The 26,770-nt window shown below is 41.6% G+C and overlaps 1 protein-coding gene across 4 annotated transcripts in view; it reads left to right on the top strand.

Annotated features, from left to right (window-relative positions):
* Positions 1-24,130, top strand: part of ANKRD26 (ankyrin repeat domain 26) — a 94,247-nt gene extending 70,117 nt beyond the window's left edge. For 3 of the 4 annotated variants that reach the window (XM_044280287.1, XM_044280289.1, XM_044280290.1), the window contains 15 exons: positions 2,420-2,603; positions 4,370-4,510; positions 5,463-6,434; positions 6,783-6,935; positions 7,020-7,195; positions 7,683-7,776; positions 8,400-8,477; positions 11,308-11,442; positions 12,582-12,694; positions 13,001-13,130; positions 16,180-16,470; positions 17,653-17,888; positions 17,976-18,219; positions 20,704-20,749; positions 21,701-24,130. In XM_044280287.1, coding sequence (XP_044136222.1) covers positions 2,420-2,603; positions 4,370-4,510; positions 5,463-6,434; positions 6,783-6,935; positions 7,020-7,195; positions 7,683-7,776; positions 8,400-8,477; positions 11,308-11,442; positions 12,582-12,694; positions 13,001-13,130; positions 16,180-16,470; positions 17,653-17,888; positions 17,976-18,219; positions 20,704-20,749; positions 21,701-21,849 — 3,142 coding nt within the window. In that variant the 3' untranslated portion in view covers positions 21,850-24,130. The remainder of the gene's footprint in view (positions 1-2,419; positions 2,604-4,369; positions 4,511-5,462; positions 6,435-6,782; positions 6,936-7,019; positions 7,196-7,682; positions 7,777-8,399; positions 8,478-11,307; positions 11,443-12,581; positions 12,695-13,000; positions 13,131-16,179; positions 16,471-17,652; positions 17,889-17,975; positions 18,220-20,703; positions 20,750-21,700) is intronic. The other variant, XM_044280288.1, reaches the window with a different exon arrangement.
* The last annotated feature ends 2,640 nt before the right edge of the window (positions 24,131-26,770 follow it).

A 26,770-nucleotide genomic window follows, 5' to 3' on the forward strand; every position in this document is an offset into this window, starting at 1 on the left:
GATCAAAGACATATGTACCCCAATATAGTACCAATCAAACCGTCATCTTTTCCCGCAAAAAATTAGCCCCTACATAGGACAGTCGCTCAAACGATAAAAAAAAATGCACTAAAACATGATTTTTTTTTCCTTCAAAAATGCTTTTATAGTGTAAAACTGAAATAAAATTTAAAAAAATGACATAGTAGGTATCTCCACGTCCGTAATGACCTTGCTGTATAAAAATATTATATGACTTGCCCCCTAAGGTGAACACCATAAAAAATAAAAACTGCAAAAAATGCAATTTTTTGGTCACCTTTTATCACAAAAAGTGTAATACCAAGTGAACAAAGTCATATGCAACCCAAAATAGTACCAATCAAACCGTCATCTCTTCCTGCAAGAAATGAATGAAAAAAAAAGACATATTGGGTATTGCCGCGTCCGTAAAAACCTGCTCTATAAAATTATAACATTATCTACCCCCTCAGTTGAACACTGTTAAAAAAAAAAAAACTGTGCCAAAATAGCCATTAAATTATAAAAAAAAATCATGTACCCAAAAATTGTACCAATAAAAATGTCAGCTTTTCTTGCACAAAAAAAGCCCCTGCACAAGACTATCGGCAGAAAAAAAGAAATGTAGCTTTCTGAAAATGAAGACACAAAAACATTATTTTTGTTTTAAAAAAAATGCTTTCTGTAAAACTGAAACAACAAAAAACAAAAAAAAAAATACACATATTTGGTAAAAGCAACACATCATCTATCCTGTCAGGAGAACTCCGTAAAAAAACAAACCTTGCCTCACAAAAGCGTAATATCGAGCAATCAAAAATGATATGTACCCCAAAAATAGTACCAATAAAACTGTCACGTCATCCCGTAGTTCACAAAATGGGGTCACTTTTTGTGAGTTTCTACCCTAGGGGTGCATAAGGGGGTCTTCAAATGTGACATGGCAACTTAAAATTATCCCAGTGAAATCTGCCCTCCAAAACTCATATGGCGCTCCTTTCCCTCTGCACCCTGCCATGTGCCCGTACAGCAGTTTACAACTATATATGGGGTGTTTCTGTAAACTGCAGAATGAGGGTAATAAATATTGAGTTTTCTTTGGCTGTTAAACCTTGCCATGTTACAGGGAAAACTAGAATAAAATGGAAAATCTGCAAAAATAAAGTGAAATTTTGAAATTTCACCTCCATGTTCCTTTTATTCTTGTGTAACACCTAAAGGGTTAACAAAGTTTGTAAAATCAGTTTTGAATACCTCGAAGGGTGTAGTTTCTAAAATGGTGTAATTTATGGGTGGTTTCTATTATGTAAGCCTCACAAAGTGACTTCATAACTGAAGTGGTCCTTTAAAAAGTGGGTTTTGGAAATTTTCTTAAAAATGTTAAGAATTGCTTCTAAAATTCTAAGCCTTTTAACGTCCTAAAAAAATAAAATGACATTTACAAAATGATGCCAACATGAAGTAGACATCTGGATAATGTGCAGTAACAACTATTTTATGAGGTATCACAATCTGCTTTAAAAGCAGAGACATTCAAATTTAAAAAATTGTGAATTTTTCAAAATTTTCAGTAAATTTGGGATTTTTTTTATAAATAAAGATTAAACGTATTGACTCAAATTTACCACTAACATGAAGTACAATATGTCACGAGAAAACAGTCTCCGAATCTCTTATATATGTAAAAGCGTTCCAGAGATATTACCACATAAAGTGAAACATATAAGATTTGCAAAATGTGGCTTTGTCCTTATGGTGAAAACTGGTTTGGTCTTGAAGGGGTTAAAGGGTTTTTCCGAGACCTTAATACTGGTGACCTATCCTTAATATCTGATCGGTGGGAGTCCGACACCTGGGTCCCCCGCCAATCAGCTGTTTGTGAAGGCAACTGTGCTAGCAGTATTGCCGCAGCCTTCTCTCAGCTTTTCCTAGGCCAGTGATGACACGTTCAACGGTCACGTGGCCTAGGCACAGCTCGGCACCATAGAAGTGAATGGGGCTTTGCACAATACAAAGCACAGCCACTACACCATGTAAAGCACTGTGCTTGGTAAGCATGGAGAAGGCCATGGTGCTCACAGCAGTTCCAGTGCCTTGTCAAACAGCTGATTGCAGGGGGGGTCTCGCCTGTCGGACCCCCACTGATCAGATACTAATGACTTATCCTGGAAACTCCTTTTGAGCATTGAAAACATTCCTTTGCATAAAAGTTACTAATCTTGAGACTACATATTTTTAAATTAACGTTAATGTTGCTGACCAGGTCTACCCAACAAGAGGAGGGTGCTTCTGCAGCTTTTGCCCTCTTGGTAGATACAGAAAACACCTCCCTTACAGTAATTATAGCAGTGCCTCCATTCAATTGGTTATCGCAACTGGAGCACACACATTTTCCCTTAACATACCTTGTTTTTTTTAGGCTTACCCTTAAGCAAGAGGAAGAAAAAAGAAAGAGTGCAGAAATGCTGTATGATAAGAGCAAAGAACAACTAAGAAAGAAGGAGGATCACTGTTGTAAGGAGATGGAGGAGAAACAACACCTCGAATTGACCTTAAGAAATTTAGAACTTGAAATGAGGAGCCTGAAGAACAATATGAAGCAGGTATTGTCCATACAGCGATTTTGATCATCCAGGTAATTGTTTTTAATTTGTGCTTTTTTGAGACCTGTCATTAGAAGGAAAAACTCCATCAAATGACACGGTGCAAAGGGTAGAACTTCGTATCGCTGTCAGAAAAAGGAATACCATCTGCTAGCATGTACTGTAGTTCATACTTAAACTTCTGTAAGGCTGCTTTCACACAAACGATACGGATTGTGTCAGAATCTGTTCAGGAAAAAACTGATGGTTTTGTATACAAGTTTAACCAGTTTTATCTACACTTGTATTCAGTATGGCAATCTACATCTCTTAGCAACGATCAGTGAAAATGCATTGCATCTGAATACCATGCATTTTTCACACAAGCACCATTGACTTCTATGCAGCCAGAGCTCCACATGGAACATGCTTCTATTTTCCTGGAATCGTGTTCCTGCTTCTGATAGGGCCAGGAAAGCACACAGACACACATGTGCATCAGCTCCTGTCCCAGTCAACCTGTGTAGTTTATGTAGAACAGCTTCAGGAACATGCGCTGTAGACGTAGTAGTACAGGTTGCGTAGTACAACTCCGAGGAATGCTTACTCGCCTGGGAGCTGAGGTTGGCGAGGACAGGGCTGGGGAGAAATTACTTCAATGACGGCCTCTGGGAGGGGGGTGGGGGGGTTATGCTAAGGGATTAAAGACTATGTACACCTTTTGGGGGCAGTTATTTTTAAATATTGCATTGTACCCTTCTTGAGCTAAAAAAAAATCTTTTTTTAAATTGGTCTTTATTAGGGCTGTTTCACACGAGCGAGTCCATTGCGGGAATCGCGCTCCGTGTGCGAGTGTGATCCTCCGCTCTGGACTTGCAGGAGCGCACGGCATTATCATGATTTATAATGCTATGTGTCTCTGCATGGCCTTATTTCTACAGAATCATATTGATGGCTTTATGTCACTATGATTCTGTGGAAAAAAGGCCATGCAGAGACACATGGCATTATCATGATTTATAATACTGTGCGCTCCTGCAAGTCCAGAGCAAAGGATAACACTGACACACTGAGCTTGATTCCCGCAACGCCCTCGCTCGTGTGAAACAGCCGTTACAAATATGGAACCCTTTTTCTGTACAGGGCTGAGATGCTCTAATAGAGGGATCTGAATTACGGTATCTCTTTTCCATAAGCCAGCTAATCTTAATGGGCTCCTTATCTCTGCTCTCTGACATCATAAAAACTCATTAAAGCTCAGTTCTTATCTTATTGATAAGAATGTGGCTTAAAGGGGTTGTCCAAGTTATTTTTATTGATGACCTATCCTCAGGATAGGTCATCAATATCAGATTGGCTGGGATCCGACACCTGGCACCCCCGCCGATTAGCTGTTTGAAGAGAAGGCGGGCACCGTGCCAGCGCTGCCTCCTCTTCATTGTTTACCTGCTCTCAGTCGCATCTGCAGCAGTGAGCAGGTGAAAGTACGATTCACACAGCTAGACAGTGAACTCTTTGTGACTGAACGGCACAATATTTTTAAAAAGACCAATTGAAAAAATAGTTTTTAGCCCAAAATGAGTAAAATGGAATTTTAAGAAAATTGCCTCCTGAGGTGTACATAGCCTTTAATTCCCCGCCACCATATCAGTCAGGAAGTTTAAGGCTGCAGACCAGTGGCAGCCCTGAACCAGGAAGATAGGAAAACCCCTTTAACAGTTATTTTTCTATGGTGAGACTCCCTTTTCCAGAACTTAACTATTGATAAACTGTCCTTTATTTTAAAGGTTGAAGATGAACGAACTGAAGCACAGCGGTTATATGCACAAGAACTCAATGCCAGAGTACTTAATGAAAGTGCTTTAAATAATCTAAAGAAAAAGAACGCAGAGGAAGAAGCCAAAAAAATGAAGACTAAACACGACGAGGTACTCTATTAATTTGCTAATCCATTATTATATGAAACTCAATCTTGTATTTCTTTAATTTCTATAATGGCAAAATCAATTCCAACACATTTAGGCCAGTGATACTAGTCGTGACGTCACTCGGCCAGCGGTAAACAGTGAGAAGGCCGCGCCGCTGCTGCCTTCTCAAACAGCTGATCGGTGGGGGTCCCAGTCCAGAGGATAGATTATAAGTTTAAACAAAGTGCAGAACCCCTTTTAATAAAGAAAGGGGGTCTAAAAACTTATTTTTGTTCCTCAGCTCCATGATGTTTCATTAACAGTGATGTAACATTGTGTGCTCGCTTTGACCAGTGGCTCCAATGAGACGTTGTGTCACTGTGGGTGAAATTTCGGTTGCACAACACAGATTCAAAGTATGTGTAGCCATACTAGGGAAAAGCGCTATGGCATCACCTTGAAAATGATCATCTGGACCAGATATGTTGACTCGAAGCATAAAGAAACTTAAGCGCACTTCGCCATAGTGATGACTGTTGTTTCCTCTAAGAAGTCATGTATGTTTTACTTCCAGAGGATTAACCTTTTAATAGTTATGACCAAAAATTTTGCAGAAATATTAGTTTAGTTGCATTCTTTTAGATGATGCCATTTAGAATTGGACATTTGCCTGTCACCTTTATTAATATCAGTGTTCATGCTTTTGGACCTATATTTCATATGTACAATGTGTGATTTATAATTTGCTGGAATAAGGGTTTTTTCTTTGCCATATTATGCAAAAGCTTTGAAGGAATAGAACAGATTTCTTGTTAACTGCTGTATTAGTTGTAATTTACAAACTGAACACAAGTGACATCAATCACAGTTTTGCTTACACTGGCAGAATTGTCTTTTTTTCTGAGCAATCCAGATTACAGTTGTTCTGTGTCATACAGTACACTGACAGAATTCTGTCATTTACTTTTGTCAGCAGATACTCGGCCAGTCTCCCGAAACAAATGAGAAGGAAAAAGATCTAGCTATGAGAAATGTAACCTTACAAGAGGAAGTGACCACTCTTAAAGTTGAAATGGATAATATGCGTTCTCGTTATCAAGAAGAGGAGAGCAGATATATGGATGAGAATGAAATGTTAAAAGAAAAAATTGAAGATCTAAGAAAAGATCTTAAAATGAATGAGGAAACCTTAACCCAAACTGTGATTCACTACAATGGACAGCTCAATGCACTGAAGACCGAGGCAGCCATGATGTGCTCGAAAGTCGAGCACGAGAAGCAAAGCAAAGAAAGGCTGGAAACTGAACTGGAGGCAGTACGTTCTCGACTGAACTCTACTATACAGGATCTTGAAAGAAGTCAAGCTTTAAAAACTGACACTGAGCGCACATTACAAAGAGAACGCGACGAGTGGTTACGTTCTAAAGACAAATTAACTCACGAGTTGTCCAACTTGCGTGAAAGCCAAAGCAGCTTGTCCCAGAAGCTTAGCAAGGCAGAGTCCAAGTTAAATGGCTTGGAAAATGAACTTCATAGGACAGGGTTATCTCTTCAAGATAAAACCCTTCTTTTAGATAATTCGCAGAGGGACTTGACACAAGCCCAGTCCAAAATGAAAGACCTTGAACATGGTCTTCAGGTGGAAAAAGACCACAATAACAAAAACTCAGTGAAGCTAGAGTCTATGAATGAGAGACTGGCCCAGATTACTAGCGAGAACATGCAGCTTCGTCAGCAGCTAGAAGATGTGCAGAACAGGGGCATCATCAAAGAAAAGACTGTTAGTGATGTTCAGGATCGTTTTACTGACATTTACAATAAGCTGCGGGCTGACACTAAAAGACAAGTTGACATAGTGGACGAGAGAAACAAGGATTTGATTACCAAGTCTAATGAGCTGAGGGAACAACTTTATAAGCTTGAAACAGAAAAAGTGGAACGTGAGGTAACAGTAATTTCCGATTTCAAAAATTAATGGGGTTATGGGATTAGAAAAAATGGTCTATTTTATTCCCCAGCCAGCAATTCTCTTGTCCATGGTGTGTCTCAAGTAATATCAGATAAGGCATATAGAAGAGTGGCGGTGGTTCTGTATAAAAACAGATCCATTTAAAGGGAACCTATCGCGTAAAACATGCTTTCCAATCTGCGTAGAGCAGGTTATAGAGTAAGAGAAGTTCAGCAGATGAATATGTAGTTTGTGATTATGGACATTCTGTGATTAGGAGTCCAGTGGGCGGTCCTACTCAATGACTGAGAGCTATCGGCTCACAAATTCATGTTTTCCTCCTAGAGCACTATAAGACAACTGCAGCAGGAACTTGCGGATGCTTTGAAGAAGTTGTCTATGTCTGAGGCTTCCCTTGAAGTCACATCTCGTTATCGAAATGATCTTGAGGAGGAGAAGCAACAACTTCAAAAAGAACTAGAAAAGTTTAGAATTAAGGTATGAAACTTAGGTTTACAAATCATTTTAATAAAAGTTGTGCTAACTATACTTTTATTTATTAATTTTTAATTTTTTTTAAAGCTGCAAGATCTTGAGGACCAGTTTATTCAGTCAGAACGATGTAACCATCAGCTGAACAATGCATTAGGTGACAAAGAAAGAGAACTGATAGCTGCATTTCAGAAAGTTCAGGAATTTTCTACTGCAGCCACCGGGGCTGACAAAGCAGTTAAACAGCTAGAAGAGCATGTTCAAAAGTAAGTATGCACCAAGTGTAGTATTTTAAGGCTACTTTCACACTTGCGGAAGGACGGATCCGACAAGCTGTTCACCCGGTCGGATCCGTCCTTCTGCTATTTTGCCGGACCGCCGATCTGTCCCCATTGACTATAATGGAGACGGGGGCGGAGCTCCGGCGCAGCACGGCAGTTCACGGCGAGAGCCGCCGGACTAAAAAGTCGGACATGCAGAACTTTTAGTCCGACGGCCTTTCGCCGTGCACTGCCGTGCAGCGCTGGAGCTCCGCCCCGTCCGCATTATAGTCTATGGGGACGGAGCGGCGGTCCGGCGGCACGGCAAAATAGCGGAAGGACGGATCCGACAGGGTGAACAGCTTGTCGGATCCGTCCTTCCGCAAGTGTGAAAGTAGCCTTAGACTGGTGCTTTTTTTTTTGCAATATAGTCCAATGTTTTCACTGATATTATATTATTTTGATATTATAGTAAGCTTCAATTTTATTTCAGACTCGAAATTGAAAATGCCAGAATTGAGGCAACCGCAAAACAGCAAGCAGGACAGATTGAGAGCCTTCAGAAAGAACTCCATGAATCAGTTTCAGTAAGTTATTCACATCTCACGTGTTATAAGCAAGACCATCATGGACAGAGTCTAGTTAATAGGTTCATTAATTCTAGTTTCATCACGCAAATCTCAGAGCAGGAATACTACCCAACCCCATACAGTCTAGATGTGGTTGGGACTATGGAAGCAGCCGAGCAGGCGACTTGATGTGGAAACAGCATTACTCGCTGTGCTACGGTGTTTCTGTAATTCCCATTCACCTGTATTGTATCTGCCTCACGTAATGGGGATTGTTCTCTGTACCGTGTCTGGGGCCCTCTGTGGTGAACAAACTTTGTAGGTGCTGCAGAAACCCTTCCCCTCTGCTTTTGATTGATGACTAGCAGTCTCCTAGATGGAAGCTAGAGCCATCACTGAAAAGGGGTTGGCTAGTTAGTGTTCAGTAGAGTGAGCCAGAGACAGTTGCAGATTGGGGTGGATTAAAACCTGTTTTCCCTCAGTCATGGAAGTGGTATGACCATCATCATCATAGGTACATTTGAACAGCTTTCTCCGTTGTCTAGCTCTGTCAGCAGCTTTGATGGGTCTAAACTGCTGACAGACTTCTTTAAAAGGTGACGTTTGTGGACACAATTCAGTTTGTTTACTTAATTCTATAGATGCGTAATCGGCTTGAAGATTTGATTACAAATTTGCAGTCAACAAAAATTGGTTTAGAAGAGAAGTTAAACCAGCAGGTAAGTTGGGAATTCTTCAGCTTTTTTGTGCATATTTTGTGAAACATTTGTCCTTTTTGGGCCATTTTAAAGCGCTTTAAAAATGTCTACACTTTAATTTCTTGTTGTCTAACGTGTGTCATAACGTCTGATATATCAGAGACAGAAGTGATTAGTGGGGATTTGGGTCATGAGACTCCAAAAAGCTTTCCTCAACAGCACTCAGAATGCTGAAGCCTGGTGATAAACTGTCGATAGCTTTACATTAATCACATGCAGCGGCCAAAGGGGCATGGCAGTCAGATGGGCATTAGTGACCGTTTCATTCTCGTGTTTGATAAGGGACTCAAGATGTGGACCCCCACTGACCACAACCTTGTTAAAATGATATATTTTATTTAGATAGATATATTTTAATTAGATAGGAATGTCATATTTAAAGGCTATGTACACCTTTGGGGACAATTTTTTTAATTATTGTATTATACTTGTTTTTTTTCAATTGGTCTTTATTAACATTGGAATGGAATCCCTTTTTCTGTAGAGAGCTGACATGCTCTACTAGCTGCCTGTGGATTGTTTGACTTTTCTGTCATCTGGGGAGCTGATGGGCTCCTTATCTCTGCTCTCTGACCTTATAAACACCCATTATAGCTAGGTTATTATCTTACTGATAAGAGTGTGGCTTAAATACGTTTTTATGACCTCTTAGTAGATAAGGTTTATTAGATAACTGGCATTGGCAAAGTGAACTTTAAAGTACCAGTCACACAGCTAGAAAAACTGTTAAAGGGAACCTGTCATCTGCAAAACGCATAGTAAACCAACCACAGTACCTTACAGGATCCCCCAGTGTGTTGCTAATCATGTTTTTCTTTCCTCTTTGTATTTCTTCATACTTCAAAACACAGTTTTAATGTCGGTTGGCGCTGTTTCTGAGTCAGGTTTGAAGTCGAGGGGGCAGCGGCCTCCTTGCTCCAAGTAAAGCTAAGCCCGCCCCTTACCCCTCCTCTCTACAATTAGATGGACATGATGCGCCGGACAGTTCGATCACGCGCGTCCGGCCGTCACGCTGTAACAGGCAGCGTACCGTGCACGCGCTAGAACAGCGCGATCCCGTCATCATGTCCATCTAATTGTAGAGAGGAGGGGTAAGGGGCGGGCTTAGCTTTACTTGCAGCATTTTGGTGTCCGTCTGATGAAACTATGACACAATCTGGCACAATAGAAAACGGATCCGTCCTCCATTTGACTTTCAATGGTGTTCAAGACAGATCCATCTTGGCTATGTTAAAGATAATACAAACTGATCTGTTCTGAATGGATACCGACGGTTGTATTATCTGAACGGATCCGTCTGTGCAGATCCATGACGGATCCGCACCAAACGCGATTGTGAATATAGCCTAAAATGTAATCATAAAAAATTGACTCAAAAGGTGTACATAGCCTTTAAGGCCCTACATACCGTTTTTTAGAATACCTTTTGATTCCGTCAGCCTTATTATATTATAAAATTGCCTATCCATTCAATGCACACACATTTTAGTCTAATTTATTTCAATATGTAAATCTTTTCCAAAAATGACTGCCTGTCTTTGAAGGTGTTTGGAATGATAAATCTTGTAGGTACCATTGTGAATGTTTATTCTTTTGAGAAGTATATTGAGTCTGTTCAGACAGCAAATTTATTTTCTTTCGTCCATGTGTAAAGTAAGAATTTGAGTTATTATTTTAGCTTTTTCTTACTTAAAGGTTGGCCAGCTTTTTTTTACTTTTTTAAATGTCAGCTCCAGCTAGCTGTACTTGTGGAAAAAAACATACTCACCTGCTCAATGCCGTTCTGTTCCAGCTAACTGACTGCCTTCAATGATTTTCCAGTCCCCCTCTATAAAATTCTAGATGGAAGAGGTAACATGCGTCGCTGCAGCCAATAACTGGCCTCAGCAGGTACATGTCCCCAAGCAGCATGTGACCCCCCAGCAGTGATGTGCTGCTTGGGAACACGTCACCACTGAGGCCAGTTATTTACCATGGGGCGCATGTGAACTTGTCCAGCCGGAATAGAGCGGCAGGTTACAGGGGGCAGTATGTTTGTTTTTGTTTTTTTTTCCCAATAGCAGGAGGGGTTTAAATTTAAAAAAATAGTTCAGCCTACCCTTTAATGGGGTTGTCCCATTAAGACACTTATGCCCTCCACAGGATAGGGAATAGGTGTCTGATCAGCAAGAGTCTGCATGCTGGGGCCACCACTAATCATGAGAATTGGGCCCCTGTGCTACCGGTTTGAAGGGTATGACATGCATGTGTCCATTCATCTCTATGGCGGATAGCAGTGTACAAGCGTTCTGCTATCTCCGACAGCCCCATAGAGTTGAATGGAGCCGCAGTGCGCTTGTGTGGCTACGTCTCCATTCAAGTGGTGGAAAACTGGTTCCCATTCTTGTGATCAGTGGGCGCCCCAGAGGTCAGAGTCCCGCTGATCAGGCACTTATCTTCTATCCTGTGAATAGGGGATAAGTTGTCTTAAAGGGGTTTTCCAGAAAGAAAAAAAAAATTTAATACTGAAAAAACATGTTATAAATAAACTCTATAATAACATGTTTTTTCAGTATTTTCATTTTTAGCTTTCCGGGAGAACCACTTTAAGGGGTCAGCCCCTTTTTTAAGCATTGGATTTCATTTTCTGAGTTCCATTTTATACAAAACTTGTTTAGTAAGGTAACTGCAACTACAATATTTCAGTGATCCCTGCCTTTCTTTATGAATAATTCTTACACTTTTAATGTGTGAGCCATAGATGTTTCCTACTACTAGACTACGACCTCATTGTGTGTGTTTTATGGTCTAGGTACATAAACAATCAGCTTTGTCTCAAAATGCACAAGACTCCCAAAATCTTTGGGAGGCAGAGCTGAAATCAAGATCACAAATAGGTGTCCGCTTGGCAGAGCTTGAAGGATTGAATGCTACTTATTCTGACCAGGTAAGAATGATGTTACCCAACAGGTTATTTGCTAAGAAATTGATGTTACATGTGAAGTCATGAATGGTTTCGGGCTCCCTCAAATTGGCCAGTAGTGCAAAAACATGCATACCCAAGGACATGACATGAGGTGGTTTTGGAGTAAACCAGAGCTGGACACAATGCATTCGCCAAGTGTGGATGAGTTTTTCTAATATCTCGTTCACTTAGTTTTTCCTTAAAGAAAAGATGCCATGGTGAAACTGCACAGAACTACCAAGTATGAACAAAGTATATTTGTTCCCAACTTTTGATATGTTTCTTGGTTCAAGAAACCCCCTTTGACCAGTTGCAGTATGCAGCATAAACTGGGGACAGAGACCCTGACTAAAATGGTGGGTCACGTACTATTTTTTTGTGAAAAATCACTGGTGAGAACATCCAGTACAAGCTGAGCAATGGAGTCACAATATTCATGAGCTGCAGCTGCCCCCATCTTCTTGCAGATGGTTGGCAGCTTTCATCCTTTACTGTGTAGTCAGCAGTGGTGACAGCCATGAATTTTGGGACCCCAGCACTTGGCTCAGGCTGGAACTGCTCAGTAGTGGTTTTAAGGCCTGTTTCACACTTGCGCTGTGGCTTTCCGGTTTTGAGATCCGGCAGAGGATCTAAAAATCGGAATTAAACAGATCCATGTCATTTAATACAGCCGGATGCATCCGTTTCCACCAGTCGTATCAAATCTAAACTGAACAAACCGGATCTGTAATGAAACTTACATTGATTTTCATGCTGGATACCGTTTGTTCCGTTTCGCAGACCAAAAAAAAACTGCAGCTTGTGTCTCTTCAAAATAAAAACGCAACAAAATGGAACGGAATGCATCCTTATGAGTTTTGTCCCCATTGACTATGAATAGGGACAAAAGTGATCCATTTTGGCCTGGTTTTGAGATCCTTTGCTGGATCTGAAAACCGGAAAGCCACAACGCAAGTGTGAAACAGGCCTGAGAAAACAACTGAGACCACAAAAAGTAAGTGACTCTGCGTTTCAATCTCGTTCTCGGCCACCTATACACTTTAATGCAGATATAAACTTTAAATATGGGTGGCTTCATTCATGATTTTGATCATTTATATATTATATGATCTGTCGCTAAGCTGTCACTTGAGAAAAAGAAACTGAAGAAATTGGCAGAACAAAAGAAATCGATAGAAGAAAGATTTGACCAAGAAATGAAGAGGAGTAATAAATTACAGCAAGACGTGGCTGGGTATGTGACAACAATTATTTTTTTTGTAAAAGTTTGCACATTTTATTTTATTTTTAGAAAGCAGTTACACAAAATACAACTGGCACCATCAAGAGTTAACTAGCTACTTGCTGCAAAAAAACTATTATGGCGCTGAGTCTTAGGAGTTAAAACTTCAGCTACAGCAATTTATTTTTTATTTTTTTTTGTTGGGGTGGGGGCTTTACCCATGTGTTTTTTATTTTTGTTCCATTGTGGTCTATACCATTTGCTATCCAAATACGGGTTATTCATACACTGACACCTTTCTTGCATTGTCCTGAGCAGGCTAAAGAAACTCTTAAAAACTGCCAAGAAGAAACTGAAAGACTATGAAGGCACTGAACAAAAAAGTGGTTTGGGAGAAGGATCCAGAAACTATGGAACAGATAGTGAAGTTTTAAGAATGAAAGAAAAGGTTTGTCATAAAAAATGAGATTAATCCAAATTTCAATATTTGATTCTGTGGATGGGTTATGAATGCTAGTAGAGAAAGCTCCTGTAACTCCTTGTCTAAAGGGGTTGTCCCACGATTAATGTAAGAAAATGCAAATCGGACATCATCTAGTACGTAACCATCTCTTTGTATCAAAACTTGAACCAGCGCTGCACCTCGCATGGATCCAGAGATCTTCCCATCAATTATTCCAATGCTCTGCTTGATTTATTTTAAGTTGGCAGCTCAGGGAATGTGTTCTTTCTGCTGCAGCTCTCGCCCTCTCTCACAGCTTCTAACAGAAGATATGGCTGGTGGCAGTTGAAGGATGTGTGTCCACCTCATCATGGTGGACAGAAAAATAAGGAAAAGAACAAACAGCAGGTGGCGCAATACAAATTTTTAATTACTTGCAATTACAAAAGTAATAAGATCCAGGTGCTGGTTTGAAAATGTAAAAACATTTTCGTGGGGCGACTCCTTTAAATAAGCGAAATGACTACGATAGGAATGCTTATGCCCCTAATTACACAGTCAGATTTTAGGGCCAATTATTCATAGCAAACATACAGAGGAACCCTCATTCTGGATAACTGGCCTCTATAGCAATCGTTCCTCCCCACATACTTTGCATAGGCCAGGTCTAAAAAAAAAAAAGTGGACGGAGAAGGGGACGGGTCTCATTCATCATTTTCTATGTCTGATTTAGGCGTATGAAAATGGTCTAAATGTAAGACAGCTCGAAAGCGGTCTTACATTTAGAAGAGACGGTGGATATGCCAAAGTTATGAAGAGGCTCTACATAACTGTGCGGATCCAGCGCAGGAACTTATTAACGCCAGTCTTAATAAATATGCCCCTTAGGCTCCTTTTGACACAAGCGACTATTCCACGCGGGTGCAATGCATGATGTGAACACATTGCGCCCGCACAGAATCCGGACCCATTCATTTCAATGGGGCTGTGTACATGTGCGTTGGTTTTCACGCATCACTTGTGCGTTGTGTAAAAATCGCAGCATGTTCTATATTCTGTGATTTTTCAGAGAAGTGAATGGAGCTGTGTGAAAATCGCATTGCATCCGCAAGCAAGTGTGGATGCGATGTGTTTTTCACGGATGGTTTCTAAGAGATATTGTTTGTAAACATCCAGTTTTTTATCACGCGCGTGCAAAACGCATGAAATCGCTTTGCACCCACGCAATAAAAAACAGAACTGAACGGGATCGCAAACAAAACTAAATGGACTTTCTTGCAAAATCGCACAGTTTTCACTGAACGCATCCGGACCTAATCCAGACACGCTCGTCTGCAAGGGGCCTTAGTCTTTACATGTAAGTCAGTTAGTGTTGTTGATCGTCATATGTTTCTTAGGCTTCATGCACACGACCGTTGTTGTGTTCCGTTCCGCAAAAATGGGGTTCCGTTTTTCCGTTTTTGTTTCAGTGTGTCTTCCTTTATTTTTGGAGGATCACCAGACATAAAGGAAAGTTGAAAAAAAATCTAAGACAGGTTTGACATGCAAATGATAGTAAAAAAACAGACGCAGATGACAATCTTGTGTGCCTCCATGTTTTTTGCGGTCCCATTGACTTGAATGGGTCCGCAAACCGTTTTCCGCGAAAATAGGACAGGTAATATTTTTTTGGACGGACTGGAACCACGGATCACGGACACGGATGACAAACAGTGCATTAGCAGAGTTTTCAACTGACCCATTGAAAGTCAATGGGTCCGCAGAAAAACGGAACAACGGACACGGAATAAAACAACGGTCGTGCGCATGAGGCCTTACTACTTATGTCTCGGGCTCACTTGGGAAAATGCTATGTCCCTTCTACCAGAAAACCGTTATATCCATCTCTCATCAGCTTTACCTATGTTCTAGAGCAGGCATGCTCAACCTGCGGCCCTCCAGCGGTTGTAAAACTACAACTCCCACAATGCCCTGCTGTAGGCTGATAGCTGTAGGCTGTTCGGGCATGCTGGGAGTTGTAGTTTTGCAACAGCCGGAGGGCCGCAGGTTGAGCATGCCTGTTCTAGAGTCCTGTCTGTAAATGTACAGTAAATTAGGGTGCTCACATCCATTCACAGCAAACTACTATATTGAAAATGGTGAGGAAGTAAAACATAAAGTATATTAGAAAGTTGTATAAAGTTTCATTTATACAGTGATTAAAAGGGTTGTCCCATGAAAAATAGTCTATATTTTTCAAACCAGCACCTGGCCTTTGTAATTGTATGTAATTAAAAGTTTAGTACAGCCACTGAGTTATTCACGGAAATCTATCTGTATAGCGCCACCTGCTGCTTGCCCTTTTTCTAAATTCTCTGTCCAGCAAACTAAGGTTGACACAGATGCTCAGTTCCGTCCCCTGAGCTGCCAGCTTGTCATAGATCTAGCAGAGCACTTGCAGCAATGAATGGGGAGATCTCTGGATCTATGTTAGGTACAGGGCTGGTTCTAAGTTTATGCACTATATATGATATCTCGTTTTCATTTATATTACTCATTTGGTAACCCCTTTAAGTTTTATTGATATAAAACCAGAAAGTGGCCACAAGACTGGAAGCATGCAATGGAGTAAAATGTCTTTTGTATGCTGTGGATTTAACATTACCCTTCACTGGAAATAACTGACTGGGCCTAAACGTCAAAGTCAAACTTTATGGGTAGGCACTATGCATTTCGATGGGTAGCATTCTCTGAGCATCTGCCCAACCCAGATTTACGTATCAGACTGCCAGATAGTAAAACAGGATTCATTACTCTAGAGAACATGTCTGCAGCTCAGGAGTACAGTGGTCGTGTGCCATGGTGATCTTACGCCTGTGTTGCCACTGCTCAACCATGATCACCCTTTTCATAAAGCATCCAACTGACTGGCACGTCCCTAACAGCTTAGCTGAACATACATACATGGATAATGAGTTTATAATAGTGTAATGGTGCATTAAAAACAACCTGAAAGGTTAGCCTGACGTTTTCTGCTCGCCTGACCTTTGTCTTACAAATTTTCTGAACAATACAGATTGTAGAACTGTCATCACAAATGGAAAAAGAATCACGTCGGTATATGGAGGTAGAATCTATAAACCGTGACCTGCAAGAAGAAGTGTCTACAAATAAGAAGCTATACAGGAATATTGAAAAGTTAGAAAGAGGCAAGAGACAACTAGAGGAAGAACTGGCTGAACTTAAAAGATCTATTGAATCAAGCAAGATGAGCCAAAGTTACCTAGACGTCTATAAAAAGGAGGTAGACGAGAGGGGCCGACAAGAATTACGGCAGCAGCTGGAGGAGGTCAATCTCTTTCTGCAGGTAAGAATTCCTTACTGATTTAGTATTTTTTATACATTCGTTAGGATATCTGTACTGTATTATAACATTTATATTCTGTAGAAATACATAGTGTATGGGGTTATCCGTGATCCACCTTTAGCATAGGCCATCAATATCGCTGCCGATCATCTGTTTGAAGAGGCTGTAGTGCTCTAGTGAGCTCTGCGTTCTCCTAATTGTGTACCATGCACAGCTCCATATCTTTTAGTAGCAGCTGGGCAGAGGTATGCCTGGTGACCAATGAAGTGGATGCTGCACTTCAAACAGCTGATCGGCAAGGGTGCCAAGAGTCAAATCCCTATCAAATACTGATGGCCTGTACTTAGGACACTCCCAGATAACCTCTTCAGGGCCTTTTAAAGTGTTAAAAAGCACAGCGTGCTTGCATGCATTACAGATCCCCGTGTCAGCTTCAAGTAGATTTATGACTTCAGGAGTTGACCTACTGCCATGTATTAGTAAATCGGAAGATATTTATGTTTTTTTGTACTACTACAACAGCCAGAGTATTGTCATGGGAGTATTACGTTTTAAATTTCAAGCATTTATAAGATGCCTATGGCCAGCTGGACCAACTGATGCTACTGTTCCATGTGCCATGCGACTGCACTGCAGGAAGACCATGTTAACAGACATGACTGCACAGAACAAGGAAGAAGAGGACCACGAGCGCTGTGATCCCATTCAACTGCTGATCGTGGGGGTGCCGGCATGGGCCATGAACACTTAAAGTGGTTGTCCAAGTTATATTTATTGATGACCTATCCTCAGGATAGGTCATCAATGTCAGATCGGCACCCCTGCTGATTAGCTGTTTGAAGAGAAGGCGCGCGCCGTGCCAGCGCTGCCTCTTCTTCATTTTCTACCTGCTCGCCATCGCATCTGCAGCGGTGAGCAGGTGTAATTACACCTAATCGTCACATTCATTTTAATCGGACAGCTCGTTCCAATACACTTGTATAGGAGCGATCCGTCCCATTGAAATGAATGGTGATCTGATATTGATGACCTATCCTGAGGATAGGTCATCAATCATCAATAAATATAACTTGGACAAGCCCTTTTAACACCCAGAAAACTCCTTTTACTCGTGTGTCATAATAATGGCACATTTAAGACATAGGTTGTCTTCAGCCGTTATTATTATTTCTTCATTGACAGGCACATGCAGCTTCACAAGACAAGCTAGAACAAATGAGAGCTGAAAATGATGCTTCTGTCAGGAGTCAGATGGAGCATCGAATTCAAGACTTAGAATCTGAACTCCACAGGATAAAGAACGCTCAACTAGAAAACACGAGCGAGAGAGACTCCAATAAGCAGGATATGAACAGACTTAAGGAGTTATATTCAGAAGAACAGAAGGCTAGAAAATCTTTGACATCAAAACTAGAGAGGTAAGGAATATCTGTGGACATGCAGTACCCAAATGTAAACCCCTTTCATCAAACTTTTAATATCTTTTTGCTGAACTATATTCACAGAGCTAATGAAAGACTTGCAGAAGCCAACAGCAAACTGCTTAATGAAAGGCAAAGGAACAAGTCATTAATTGCCAGTACTTTTCTAAATGGAAGCATGGGTGCCAGTCCTGTTGTAGACACGAGCCATCTTGCACGTCTCAGCAGCAACCTGCCATTCAGTAGGAGCTTGGGACTTCCTGGAGGTTTACTCAATACTGTTGGGAATGGTTTGGCTGTAAATCAAGTAGAGTCCTACTTTACGAAGGTCAGTTGTAGGTATTGTTCAGTAGTGCTTACATACATAGTTTGCAAGGCTGAAAAAAGACATCCATCCAGTTCGGCCCGTTATCTCGCAAAGTTGATCCAGAGGAAGGCAAAAACACATGAGGTAGAAGCCAATCTTCCTCATTTTAGAGAAAAAAATGATTTCCCGACTCCAATCGGGCAATCAGAAAAACTCCCTGGATCAACGGCCCCTCTCCAGAAATCTAATAACTACAACCTATAATATTATTACACTCCAGAAATACACCCAGGCCCCTCTTGAACTCTTTTAGTGAACTCACCATCACCACCTCCTCAGGCAGAGAGCTCCATAGTCTCACTGCTCTTACTGTAAAGAATCCCCTTCTATGTTGGTATACAGCGCTGGAGATTCACAGCTCATTCACAATAACTGCCTGAATAGTCAGCCCATGCAAAGGGACCATTAGGCAGTCTAAAGTGGCTCAAGGCTGCATGATAAATGTGTTGCATCTAATTTGTCTGACTTTACACCAACTATTGGTTGGCTTTCTGTGAACCACAATTTTCGTCCAGTTCTGGTACATATTAAGCCATACCCTTTTCCTGAATAGCCAACCCTCTTTCTTTCTAAGCTGTGTCCACTTTTTGAGCAAGGTGCAGAAATGTCTAAAACCGATAATAAATGTGCATAGCATGTATTTTGGCCCAAATTAAACAAATTTTCTATGGCGTTTTTAGCTAAGTGAATCTCCCCCTTGTTATTTTACAGTTACATGTAATAATAGTGGTAAAGTAACAATTGCTTATAATACACACAACTGTTACATTTCTGTAGACATGGAAGTAAAATAATACTGGACCTGCATATATACAATATGTGCAATAGTGTTACACAAGATGCCTTCACCTAGAAACTGCATAAATTACATGAAATAAAATATGAAAAAGGAAGACACCAGTAACTAAGTAAAAAAAAATTTTTATGTAATCATTCCTTGTCTTTAAAACTTTGTCATTTTTTTCAGTGAAAGCCATAGTAGTGAATGCAGAGAATGCCAGACATGGACAGCATTTTGTCTGCTCACGGCAGGGCCCCATTCTTGAGATAGGTGTGGGTCTCACCCTGAGACCCGCTCCTATCAATAGGCCATAAATGTTCAGATGGGACAACCCCTTTAAATGCACTAGAGCAGCGGTCCCCAACCGCCGGGCCGCGTCCCAGGAACGGGCCCTGGAAGATTGTTTGCTGGGCCGCGGCGATCAGGGCAGTCTTTAACGCGGTACTAATGAAGCACTTCCATTATGAGCGCTTCATTAGTACAGGAGGACCAGGAAGCGGTGAAGGATCTGTACTCACCGCTTCCTGGTCCTCGGCTGTCGGCTGTGCAGGGCTGCGCACAGTGTGACCTCAGTCGGACATGTATTGCGCCGCAATACATGTCCGACAGCAGGATGAAGAGGATCATGATTGTGACCAGAAGCAGGAGAGGTCAGTGGTTTTTTTTTTGTTTGTTTTTTGCCCTGGGGGCTGACGTATGGCTAAAGCTTGGGGGTTGATCTGAGGTCAGATTAACATTAGGGGTCTGATTGCTGGTCTGACCTGAGGTGTAATGAAAAATATTTTTTCTTATTGTTCTACTCTAAAACCTAGGTGCGTCTTATAGGGTGAAAAATACGGTACGGTGCAGCAGAGACCCTAGTCAGTTTATATAGTTTTATATATTTTAATATGCACCTTGTGTTTTGTTATGCGCATGAATCAGTCAGCGCCGACTAGCACCCCTTAAGCCCTGCCCAGCCCCAATCATATTCTAAATATATAAAGTAGAAGTACAGTGAAACCTATCTGAGATGACTGCCCAAAATTGGTTTGAAAAGTGATCTTCATGGGTGGTGATCTTCTCAAAGAACAGCAGATCTCTCCCATCATGTACAGAGATCTATCCCATCATCTATTTATCCCCAGGACTGTGACTGTGACGAGGGGACATCCTCTGCGTCTGGAGGAAAGAAGGTTTGTACACAAACATAGAAGAGGATTCTTTACGGTAAGAGCAGTGAGACTATGGAACTCTCTGCCTGAGGAGGTGGTGATGGTGAGTTCACTAACTAAAAGAGTTCAAGAGAGGCCTGGATGTATTTCTGGAGTGTAATAATATTACAGGCTATAGCTACTAGAGAGGGGTCGTTGATCCAGGGAGTTATTCTGATTGTCTGAGTCGGGAAGGAAATTTTTTCCCCCTAAAATGAGGAAAATTGGCTTCTACCTCTACCTTTTTTTTTGCCTTCCTCTGGATCAACTTGAAGGATAACAGGCCGAACTGAATTGACAGATGTCTTTTTTCAGCCTTATAAACTATGTTACTATGTAAAGAAGATGATTAGTATGTATAATATATGTTGGAACTGCAAATCTGTAACTAGAAATGTGGTCTTCTCAAAGAGGTAAACTTTTAAAGAGATAATCTGTTCACTAAGTAAATGAAGTTTATCTATGTTTCAGATGCAGCAGGAGCTGGAAAAGAATATTGCTAAAGAGCTAGATCAAGGTATGTGGTATTTGGTAATATCTGACTTAAGCCTCATTCACACGTCAGTGCTTTGGTCAGTGATTTCTATCAGTGATTGTAAGTCAAAACAGGTGTGGAACCTCCACAGACATAAGGTATAATGGAAAGATCTGCTCCTGTTCTGTGTTTAGAGCCGCACCTGGTTTTGGCTCACAATCGCTGATGGAAATCACTGACCGAACACTGATGTGTGAATGAGGCCTTAATGTGTAATAACTTTTCCACAAGGTATGTCTAATAATCTAAATAAGGCATGCTCAACCTGTGGCCCTCCAGCTGTTGCAAAACTACAACTCCCATCATTCCCTGACTGCCTACAGCTATCATCCTACAGAAGGGCATCGTGGGAGTTGTAGTTCTACAACAGCTGTAGGGCCGCAGGTTGAGCATGCCTGATCTAAATTCTTGTGAAATAGTCTCACTTGGGTGGCCACCATGTGGATCGTGGTCCTCATTTATGTGGTCCCCTTTTTCATAACAAAAAAAAAGTGTCCTGATATCAGTAAAACGGTGCCACATTGCCAACACGTTAGCTGAACATTGCACATCTGCCTGCAGAGTTCTCTAGTGCTGATATTTCTGATGTTAGAGATTGGCACAGGAAGAGAAAAACATATTTAAGAATGTTTGGCACTATTTTCTTTAAAGAAGCACTCCCATAATTTTTTTCCCTCTAAACCTAAAGATACAGTATCTCTACAAGTATGTCAAAACGGCTCTTACTGTTGCTCCATCCCTGAGTCGCCTTTCTGGTTCCCTGTGCTGGTCTGCCATCTTTATCTGCCTTTTCTCTCTACTGTATTCATGGCTTCCTTCCCATGTTATTGTCGTCTTGCCTTCAAGTCCCTAATACTTCTGTCCTAATGGGGAGCGTGTAAATGAGGGTGGGACAGAATGTGTTTTTATTCCTGTTTGCCTTTTATTTTTTAGCTAATGCTGAGCTGGAAACTGGATGTACCAGAATCTCCCCTGTTGGCTCGATAGCGGGCTCTCTTAGAAACCTGAACGCTGACCAAGACCCAGTTTCAAGAGCGACACAGCAATATCTAGAAGTCTTGAAGAAGAACTACATGATTTAAACTGACATTGTTTACTTGAAGTAATTGGGTAACGAAGCCAACTTAAGGGACATAAAGCCCAACTAGTGAGCCAGCCCTTCACTAACAGGCCATTAACTCTACTCACGCTGCTGTCCCTTTTCTCTGATGACGCTCCCAACTGCGTGAGTTTCTGGCCTTTTAATTTGGCGTCTCCTGGGCCAGTCAATTAAATGGGGTCTGGATTGTCAACCACAGTATGCCATACACTGAAGTGTCGCAGTGTGTAGGCACCTATACAGATGCAATACAAACAGGACTGTAGATTTTAATTCACTCTGTTACAGATTCATTTACATTTTCCTTAAAGAGGTTCCCTAGGAATGATTGAAAATGGCTGCCAGCAACCTGTCCTCCAGTGTGAGCAGGATCGGTCGCCTCCACTGGCAGAGCTGCCTAGGATGGTGAGGGGGGGGCCTCACTACACACTACACTGCTCCTACAATAGATAGATGATGGCATCCTGCGTACAAAATGCCATGCCAGGAACGATCACCAATGTGTAGTTTATGCCAGTGAAACCATACACAAGAGGGGAGAAATATCTAAAACATAACTTTTAATTGTACTGTTAAAAAATGCCATAATGTAACAGCCTTACTGAATTCCTGTAGAGTCAGTTCATGGTGCAGTATCGGTAAGGAGACAAGGTGGGGTCCCAGGAGGTTAGGTTTTTGGTGGAATCGTGGTGCACGTGCTTGGCATCCACATCGCAGATGGGCAGGATCTGTCACTGTTGTACCTGGATATAGATAATTAAAGGTTAGGGACCTAGAATGCCCTGCCTGTCAAAATACTGAGAGGCGACTCCATCTGGAGCCCTGATTCACTGCCAACAGAGCTGCCTAGGAGGGTGAGGGGGCAGGGCCTCGCCACGCTGCTCTACAATAGATGGTAATGATGGCTGTGCAGCCTGACAGGAATGTGTATATGCCAGTACCATACTGTAGTGAGGCCCCGCCGACTCACCCCCGCTAGGCAGCTCTACAAGCGGAGACAACCTGCTGGTGGTTGTTTGTGGCCATTTTAAATCATTTCTTTAACATGATAAAATACTGTAAGATCTGTCATTTGAATGACTTGTTAGTGAAGGACTGAGTCTCTAGAGGAGCTTTATGTCCTTTCGCTGTTTGTTATTTGAGAATCAATACCTTTCCCAGGCCAAGTTAATGGCTACGTTTTAAAGCAATCCTCTTGTTTAAGAAAAAAAAACATTAACTCGGGAACGAACAGAACACTTATATGGTGACCTCCCTATCCTCTTTTTAGTTGCCAATCCCCTTTTCAGTTATCCAAGCCGCGCTGCTTCTTAGACTATCTGATGCACAATGAGCATTTGGTAGTCCAGGACCCTTCATGCTTGTCCAGCCCTGCTATTGGATTGGCCAGCACTACACATGTGAGCAAAGCTGGCCAATCCGAGGGCAGCAGGAAGTGTATTGGACTACAGAATGCGCAGCATGCATCAGGTGGTCTGGGAAGTGGTGCAGCCAGAAGAGGAGCCTGGGAATTGGGAAGGCACTAGGTAAGTCTTCTGTTCATTCTTCAGTTGATTTAAATTTGTTTTGAACAAGAGGATGGCTTTAAGTTAGGTCTCGTGCACGTGAACGTTGTTTGGGTCTTCATCCGAGATGCTTTTTTTTTTTTTTCAATGGGGCAAAAAAATAGAACATGTCCTATTGTTATCCGGATAGGACTGGTCTATGTGGTATCCAGTATGGCCATGTGCATCTTTCTTGAAGACGTTTTCCAGTTTCCATGGGTATGTTGCATTTTGCACTAGTTCCAAACTACATTCATGACTTTGTGTTATTATTTATTGCTGCATCCATGACCACTGCATTAGAAGATGTTGATGTAACATTGTGCTGTGTATGCTGCTTATTTTATATTTTTACTGTTCTCATTTAGTTCTATATGTATGTTATGAACTTGAGGTACGCAATGCCCGTCCATACAATGTTTTATTCACTTTGTGACAGTATTTATTTCAAGTGTTAGTGCCAAGAAAGTTTCAGATTGTATTTTTGTAAAGATTTCTACACTGCTGCTGAACATAAAACGGTACAACAGGAGCCATGGGACATTTTATGTACCCCTCTCATCAATTACACTCATTTTCAGACTGCCTCAATTCATTTAAATGTGTGCGAAAATAATATAGTCTTGATGTGAATTCTTTAGGGTACTTTCACACTTGCGGCAGAGGATTCCGGCAGGCAGTTCATCACCGGACGCATTTGTGAGACGGATCCAGATGCGTCTGACAGATGCATTGCAATACCGGATCCGTCTTTCCGGTTGTCTCCGGAAAAACGGATCCTTTTTTTAAATTTTATTTCTTTATCTCATTTTGAAAGGTTTGCGCATGCGCAGACCGCAAAACCGGATCCATTTTGGGGCCGGATCCAGCATTAATGCATTTAAATGGAAATGAATGCCGGATCTGGCATTTCGGCAAGTGTTTAGGATTTTTGGCCGGAGAGAAAACTGCAGCATGCTGCAGTTTTTTCTTTGGCCAAAAAACGTAAGAGGGACTAAACTGATGCATACTGAACGGCTTGCTCTCCATTCAGAATGCATTAGGATAAAACTGATCAGTTCTTTTCCGGTATTGAGCTCCTGTGACGGAACGCTATGCCGGAAAAGAAAAACGCTAGTGTGAAAGTACCCTTACCTCTAACAGTTACTGGTACAAAGTAAATATATTAGCTGCCAAAAGTATTATGGCTGTTCATTAAGTGAATAATTAATAATACATTTTCTGAAAAATCACAAGTCCTCTATTTACAGGATTGTCTAAGATTAGAAAGAAATTAGTTTTTTCTTTGAATGGGACTGAGCTGCAATACCAGACACAACCTGTGGGGACAAGAGTGGTGCTGTTTGTGGAGAAAAATAAAGCAAATAATTTTTCTAACTCCAAACAACCCCTTTAAGTTCTACTGAAAGGAGGTTTATAGTAAATACATTTTAACCCAGGAATAATATAGTTAGACTAGTTTCACACTAGCGGTAAAGCGATCCGGCAGGGAACAGCCTGCTTGAGCTCTCTGGATCTGTCATTGCCAGACGCTACCCGAATGCCCATCGGCCCCGAAGATCTGACCGGATCTCTTTACCGCTAGTGTGAAACAAACTTTACGGTCCATTTACACGTCCGCAAAATGGGTCCGCATCCATTCCGCAATTTTGCAGAGCGGGTGAGGACCCATTCATTTTCAATGGGGTCGCAAAAGATCCGGACAGCACCCCGTGTGTTGTCCGCATCTGCACTTTCGTTCCGCAGCCCGCAAAAAGCCACGGACAAGAAAAGGCATTATAGTGCGGAACGCAAAACAGTTGCGGACGTGTGAATGGACTCTTAAAGGGGTTCTCCAAGTTACAACAAAACTCCATCAAATGTAATAGAATAATAAAAGAACACATACTTACCACTTAATACCACAGTTTCCAGCACTGCTGCTTTGTCCCCACCTCCAATTTGTGCTTACAGGTTGCAGCCAAGCCAGTGATTGGCTGTGGCAGTTATTTGCCGCATACAGCTACGTCACCGATGCAGCCTGTTGACACAGACCAGAGGTGAGGACCTGAGCTGCAGTGCTGGAAACATCTAGAGATTAAGGGCACTGGGGGAGTTTTGTTATAACTCGGAAAACCACTTTAATTATTAGATGCTAATGGTCCATCTGTGTTTTCACGAGAGCACTCTTTGCCCCTGTGCACTGGCTGATTTAGGCGAGGGCTACACGATGACACTGGTTGGGCGACAGCATCGCTGAGTAGCGGTGATCTCATGGAAATGAATGGGATCGCTGTGGCAGTCAGAAGAAAACCAACAATGCTGTATTTTTTGTGACTGCCGCGGCGATCCCAATAATTTCTACGCGATCACCGCTACTCAGCGATTCTGGCCATGACAGGTGTCTCGCGACCATTGTCACCGTGTAGCCCTTGCCTTGGTGTTGCAACAAGAAAACTATGTTAGATCTTTTTGTTATCTGTACCAGAAAAAAATGCTGGACTCTGATTGTTTGGACAGTATCCTAGTAATAACACGAGTAAGACAGTGGCAGGAAGTGTTGCCATGAGGACACCGATAAGCAATTTTCCCTATTTTTTTTTTTTTTTAAACCCCCGATGAAGTTTAATATAGATCTTCTACTGGTTCTCCTGTCACCAGGATGTTTACAGACTGTACATATTCTGCACTACAGAAAATCTTTCTAGATTTACTTTATATAAGCCTGTATTGTTTTACTTACTGACGTCAGATTATTCTATTTTCAGTTACTACAAAAGATAGCTCCTGTGTACACTGCACCAAATAAATACTTTATACATATATATATTGCTTGCCCTTGTTATATTCTTTTTATAAACCCTAACCACTTTACACCCAAGGCATGCAAAACGGATGTATGTTTGACAAATGTGTTTTCTGAACCACTTGATTATAAGTATGAAGCACAATTGACCAATTGTTAGAAGTGATGGTGCAGCAACCTCTACACCTGTTCTTACATCAGGTATGAGTAGTGCTGCATGGTCCTATTCTTTGCACACAAATCGCCAGATGTGCATTTGGGGGTGCTAATTCTACAGAACCTGCACATTAAGGCCCCTTTCACACGGGGGAGTATTCTGCGCGGATGCGATGCGTGAGTTGAAAGCATTGCACCCGCACTGAATCCTGACCCATTCATTTCTATGGGGCTGTGCACACGAGCGGTGATTTTCACGCATCACTTGTGCGTTGCGTGAAAATCGCAGCAGGCTCTCCTTTGTGCGTTTTTCACGTAACGCAGGCCCCATAGAAATTAATGGAGTTGCGTGAAAATCGCAAGCATCCGCAAGCAAGTGCGGATGTGGTGTGATTTTCATGCACGGTTGCTAGGTGACG

Source organism: Bufo gargarizans, chromosome 2 (assembly GCF_014858855.1).
Source record: "Bufo gargarizans isolate SCDJY-AF-19 chromosome 2, ASM1485885v1, whole genome shotgun sequence".
Classification (NCBI taxonomy): Eukaryota; Metazoa; Chordata; class Amphibia; order Anura; family Bufonidae; genus Bufo; species Bufo gargarizans.